General features: G+C 50.6%; 1 protein-coding gene across 1 annotated transcript; it reads right to left on the reverse strand.

Moving 5' to 3' along the window:
- Positions 1–3,415: 3,415 nt before the first annotated feature.
- Positions 3,416–5,795, reverse strand: LOC108864207 (probable serine/threonine-protein kinase pkgA). Its single transcript, XM_029111357.1, has 9 exons — positions 5,743–5,795; positions 5,402–5,636; positions 5,095–5,290; positions 4,842–5,017; positions 4,595–4,759; positions 4,297–4,508; positions 4,007–4,188; positions 3,769–3,932; positions 3,416–3,643 (listed from the first exon to the last, which is right to left on the reverse strand). The coding sequence occupies exons 1-9, from the start codon at positions 5,793–5,795 to the stop codon at positions 3,416–3,418; spliced, it is 1,611 nt and encodes a 536-aa protein (XP_028967190.1).
- Positions 5,796–6,320: the final 525 nt, after the last annotated feature.

A 6,320-nucleotide genomic window follows, 5' to 3' on the forward strand; every position in this document is an offset into this window, starting at 1 on the left:
TATATGCACGAATAAGGAAGCTCATTTGCGTTCAGGATCGTATGGGTGAGTCTAAAAATACCGTTGATCAAACGAGGATCACCATCGGATCCAATGCGATTCCATGTGACTCGAAGCCCGAGGTACGAGGAATAATAATCGACAGATCTCGTTGTGAACAGCAGATGTCAGTAGACAAGACAGAACTGGCACTCTGTCTACGAACGATCTGATGAGCGATTCGGAGCGTATCGGAGCTACGAGGGTCGAATTAAAATCTCCGCCCCCCCCCCCCCCGAATCGAGACACTACCCGAGTTTTCGCGAAATCGCGTTCAGGCGGTGGAGAGACACCGAGAAAAAAGGCGGGGTCGACCCTCACCTGATTTCGTAGTCATTCTCTTTATTATACTGTATACTTCCGCACCCTTATTTTTTCCCATTATCAATTTCTTCAATTTCTCACAATTATCTGATTTCTCGATTCATCCGAATTTTACAAGCGGCTTCCCGCTGTCGGTGCGACTCGAGGCAACGACTTTTTCCGCTACAAAGTTTCTAGTTTTCGCTTCTCTTCAAAGGCTCGTATATCTTCCAGACAGTCGGGGTACCCCTAGATCAGAGTCGAAAGTCGATCTCGTCAATTTCCTCCACTTTCAATCTAAGGCTGAAGGCTGTTCCCATCTTTTTTTTGTCTTTCTAAATCCAGCGCTTGCTACCCTGATGAGAATTTCGCAACCCCAACGAAGCCGAGTGGGAGAAAACCTAACATCTGGGAGTGACGTCGAGGACGCTGCTTAACAGCGACGGCACGTTCGAGGGGGAGCTGTGCTGAACCGGGATACGACACAAAAAAGGAATATTGTTCAAAGGGGGGAGAAAGGAAGTATGTTTCATGTCTAGTTAGGCTTCGACTAGGGGGCTGAGCCCCACTGCCGTCAGGAACTAATGGCCGTCGTGATTGTCGGAGTAAAGAGCACGACACGACCGGATGGCTTTCCCCATCATAGCACACAGGACCGTGAAATGAAAAGTATTTTTTAGAACTTGCCACGGACCTTCGACCGACTGTCCCAACCATCCCGCAAGGGCTTTCGATTGGATTACGGCGGACGAGGCTCCTTCTAGGAGCAGACTTCCCGCGTCTGAGCGTAGCAGCAGGCTGGCCGCACGAAGGCTGCGTCAGTCTACGCGAGTACTTGCGCCCGAACGCGAAAATCGGGGACAGACCGTATTTGTTTTCGTTCGTGCTGGGGAGCGAAAGCTGGGCAGATGAATCATTGCCGCCTGCTCTATTGAGCGCCGTTTGCGATTAATCAGAGCCAGCATCGAGTCAGAACACTGACCGACAAGCTCATAGAAATCCGGATTATGGCAACCCACTCGACGCAGCTCCTTGATTCCTCTGGGATTCGTTCTACTGCTCGTACAACAGCTCCTCAGGCTCAGCGCTCCTTCGCTGTGATCCAAGGCGTCACGCACACCGTCGACAGGGGTATATTTCCAATATAGTCCCGCGAGAACCGCTAAAGAAAATTTCCGCGAGCAGCGCACGGATTCCGAGAAGAGAGAATCTTCTCTGCAAGGATATGCACCGACAATGTTACATGGTACCCTAGTCACTCGACGAGTCTTGGTCCCCTAGATGTTGTGCAAGAGCTCATCGGATAGAGGAAGGAGTTCAACGACTCGCGTTATCCGAATCCGAGACTCTCGATGAATGCGGGTCGACGCAAGTTCATGTCGACCGCAAGAAGGTTCCACGCATTCCTTCGAAGTTCCTCTTGGTTCTCGAGAGGTTCCTTTGTGGGATCTGTTTCGCGAGGCTAATCCATCTCTATGATATCGAGATGTAGTCTGAAAAAATATCATCATATAAGGTATGCGAGACCTTCTGCTAAGCTTCAGTGAACACTCCCTCCGCCCACTCCTCTGGTGCTCTGAGCGGTGATAGGAAATCGCGCCGCATGATCGAATAGTAGAGAACCGTCTTTGAGCTTAGTTTCCGCTGAAAATTCATGAAAACAAGCGAAACACGTCCTCCATAGATACTCCACTCGGTCTTTGATCTGGAGTCGGCTTTCGAAGGAGCGTACGAACCAGTCTGCGGCTCTTCTCCTTCAAAGCTTCCACAGATGCGGTACGCGTCGAGATTGCACATAGCATACAAGAATCAATCCACGGGAGGGAGCGGCGCTCAGGAGCTTCCTTCTCTTGTAACCCCGTGAGGCTAAGTGGATAGCGGGGATTCTTCTCGAGAATCGAGGTATTTGACCTTCCTGGGGAGAGATCCGGAACAGCGGCGGAAGAAATGCTCATGTATCCACGAGTCGAGAAAAATCGGTGTCCGGACCCGGCTCGACAGGAGTCGCTCGACGGACCCTGATATTGTTCTCGTATTTACGTGAATCTGTCAAGCTCTAGGATATCGTCTGCGGCTTTTGCTCACCCGATGGAGCGGGAGCTTGGTCCGCTACATCAGAGAATAATTGATAGTGGGGCCCTCGCTGTTGTTACCAAGCAACAGAGCCTGCTCCACTGCACTTCTCAAGACAAGATTATGAACTTGACAAAAGAATTTTGTAACTATCTTCCCTCACAGGTACTACGTCTCTTCCCTCATTGATTCGACGAAGCAGAAACTCGCAGCTACATCTGAGGGGCAAATACCTTACTTCGGGCGCACAATGGATAAGAAGTATTTTTGATGTCACGTTTCAACTCTTTTGGGAGCGAGAAAGGACCGCCCGTCTGAGTTCTGGGTCTCGAATCCTAGTTAAGCTGATTCGTGCGGTGAACTAATTTTACAGTTTTAGCTGCGAGTCAGTTATTGCAGTCGATTGCTTGCATCAATAAGTCCCGGAGAGTGAGAGTTCGAATCTCAGAGCGATGACGAGTGACGATTCTCTACACGAACTACCGAATACGCGAGATTCGATTTCAGCTGGCAGCCCGAGCGCTCCAAGAAGTCGTGTCGCATGATAAGCAGGTAAGTCGTCCGCTCAGGACATCCGCCTGCATGGGCAGGCCACGGGGAGGGAAAATAGGAAGCGTCAGATATATTCGCCCTTCGGATATACTAACGTCCCGAAGGAGATTTGGGGAGCCACGATTTCCGATGGAATTGCAGTGCTCTTCGGCTTCCGCCGAAAGTCCAAATACTTCTCCAGAGCCGCCGAGAAGATTTAGATTTCGAGGACGGCGGTAGCTGAAGAGAACACCACCCTCAAACGTCATTCGACCGCGTGGTGAAATTCTTCGTGGCTGCAACATTCCTATCGGAACACCTCAATACCGTTCGGGAAATTTCAGTTCAAAACTCAATGGCTCATTCCAAGTGCAACGACTGATGCAGCACGAAACCGTGAGAAGTCGACCTTAATCCCGCGGAGGGGCTGAGTTCTCGAGAGTGAATAACACACTCGAATTTTTTTCCGTCAGAAATTCTCAAAGTAGTAGGCCTCCGGATCATCCTCCTCATAGACCAATTCGGGCGGGTCGTACAGAGTCTGATTGTCCGGTATCAGGTGATTCTCCACAGCTTCTCTCGCACGGATGAAGCCCGGGGACGAGTAGGCAAACATATTCGGCGTAGGCTCCAGTGAGTCTTCGAAGCTGAGTTCTTTGAAGAGACGGGATTTTTTCTGAGCAGCTCCCGGCGATATCTGCGGAATTACGTCCGACAGTGAACGTGGAACAGCGGGAATGGATGCGATATGCTCGGAGAATATATCATCTTGCTCGTCCCATCAAAGGCCCTGGAGAGCGTCTTCGTTTCGCTCGTATTCACCTCCGGGGACCACTTTTCCGCGGGTATCGATTTGCGATTTCTAAGAAGCTCCTGGATTGGCTGAAAGTCCAACAACTTCGGGGATGTTTCAATCAAGCGCCAATCGGGTGCTTCGAAGAATGGGTGCCTCAGGAACTCGTTGTAATGGATCGAGGCCAACCTGTCTATCGGGAGAGGTCGACCGTTACCATCGGCACCAGGAAGAGGTTTGTGAGCTATCGGAATTGACGAGATGTACCTTCAGCCCTGACCGTGAGACACCGCATGACGAAATTCTGGAGCTGAGCGTCGAAACCTCGGTCCTTGGGCCATTCGTATCTAGCGTTGCAGATCGCCTCCTTCGTCTTGTCGATGGAATCCTCTACAGGGAATGGTAAGCGGCCGGTGATTAGCTCGAATGTTGTCACTCCGAGAGCCCACCTATCGGAAACCCACAAATGGATCAAACGATTTCCCTTCGGCCCCATGAGCCCGAGCCACGGCCGAGGAACTTCGCGTCGGACTTTTCGTGTGGAGAATGAAACTTACCAGTCTAGTGCCCGACCGTACCCCGAGTTTTTGAAAATCTCTGGAGCCATGAATGTGAGGGTTCCCGCTATTTCGCCGCTCTCGAACTCCTTGGCCGTCCTCCGCATGAAGCCCCAGCTCTTGCGTGTATCATATTTCCCGATACAGACCCTGGCCGTATCGAAATCAATCAATTTCACGCGGCATCCAGCAGTGATCATCATATTTGATGGCTGCAAAGTAGCAGGGCTCGCTAGGCGAAATTGGCTTTTCCAAAAGGCCCAGAAAGTACATGCGCAGTAGTGAAGAGGAACAATACCTTTACGTCACGATGTATGAAACCTTTGAGGTGCAAATGGATCAGTGCTAAGCCCACCTGTGAGACGATGACCCGACAGAGCTTTTCCGAGAGCTTGCCCATCACTTTCAGAAGATGAATCACATCTACGCCTCTGATATATTCCATCGCTGTCACGTAGACATCCTTGAACGTGTCAGAGAGTTGCAACAGCCTTCTATCGAGCATCGAGATGTCTCAGAGAATTGTTTTCAATGTAGATGACAACCTTGCCCGCGAAGCAAGCGTAGTATTTCACTACACAGGGATGGTTGACCATAGACGCGACACATTTATCCGCGATGGCAGCTCCCACGTGCGGCGGCGCTTTGGTTGGGACGAATTTGACGACGCACTGCGCTCTGCCCATCCTCGCTTTATACACCGCACCGAAACTCCCCGCCCCTGGAGGAAGGAGTGTTGAGGGACGTCTCTCCGTGATGGAATGTCCGGCTACGGAGCGAGGAAAGCCGATTCTTTACCTATCAATTTGGATATGGCGAAGTCCGAAATCCTTCCGAGCACGAACTTCGCTTCCGACGAGACGTTTTCTGCTTCCTGTTTCATGAAGCCTATGACATCCTCCCAGTTTGTCACTTTGCATCCAGCCGTGCGTTCTGCGGTGTTGATCAGTTCTCGAGACATGCTCACTATCGATACAAGGTCCTCGATCAACATCTATGCGGAGGATCGGAAAGAGACAAAACACCTCCGCATGTACTCCGAGAATGACTGCAGGCATCGTGAGTGCTATGAGACTGAAGCGCAGTGAACGGAGCTAGTACGTACTCGGAAAGCGGCTACGTGGGTCGAGCTCAGAACGTAGGAGAGGAAGTACAAATTCTCGACACCCTCCCGGAGTTGCTGCACGGTCATTTTTTTCTGCGAACAGAGCAGCAGAATTTCTTGCAGATAAAGCATGCATTGGTCCTTGGCGTAGCGTTCAGCCGGGAAGTGTGTCGGATCATATGCGTAGTATTTCTGGATGAACGACATCATCTGGGTTCCACAGTCTCGCAGAATACTGCATGAATATTTCCCGGTTCAATTATCCCTGGCAGTCTGGACGACGACGTACATATATGTCCCCTCACCCCCCATATAAAAGATTCTCGAATCAGGAAACTCACGGAGCGTGCTTCTCTTTTATGCTCTCGTATACATTTTTGAAGCGATTGTCCATCCCTAGGAACAGACTGATCGTAAGTCGGCATAAATTGGCTACGGCTGACACCAATAGCAAAGTCAGACAGTCTCGGAGCGAGGCTTCTGATGTATGTAGGTCGAGGTCTTACCCTGATTAAAGTCGACTTTTTGAGACATCGATAGATTACTAGAGGATGCGATAAGCGCGTCCCGACTTCGTTATTCCCGGCAGATGATCAGCATTATTCATGAGCTCGATCGTAGATTATTCGGTCCGATGTGTTTCGCAGACCCCAATCATGAGAGGTCATTGTCATTTTTGATTATTGGGAGTCAGCTGATTTTGGAGACAGATGATTACCGTTCTGGGACTTCGATCTCGCGTCTCCAGACAGAATCTCAGAGAGTTTGACCTGTCTGATCGCCATGCTTTCGGGTAGGAAGGAGAGGAGCGGGCTCTCACGCTCAGCTGGGAGCTGTTTTCGGTTCCGCTCGAAGCGAGCGTTCCGCTTTCCTTTGATGCTGACATAGATGTTACCCCTAGTCAGGGTATCAGAGTAGC

The sequence above is a fragment of the Galendromus occidentalis genome, unplaced genomic scaffold (assembly GCF_000255335.2).
Source record: "Galendromus occidentalis unplaced genomic scaffold, Mocc_1.1 scf7180000077435, whole genome shotgun sequence".
Lineage (NCBI taxonomy): Eukaryota > Metazoa > Arthropoda > Arachnida > Mesostigmata > Phytoseiidae > Galendromus > Galendromus occidentalis.

Coding starts and splice junctions, on each gene's coding strand:
- LOC108864207 (XM_029111357.1), bottom strand. CDS start 5,795: ATGGACAATCGCTTCAAAAATGTATACGAGAGCATAAAAGAGAAGCAC. Junction 5,291..5,401: donor CCCACGTAGCCGCTTTCCGA/GTACGTACTAGC, acceptor TCCTCCGCATAG/ATGTTGATCGAGGACCTTGT. Junction 5,018..5,094: donor CGCCATATCCAAATTGATAG/GTAAAGAATCGG, acceptor TCCTTCCTCCAG/GGGCGGGGAGTTTCGGTGCG.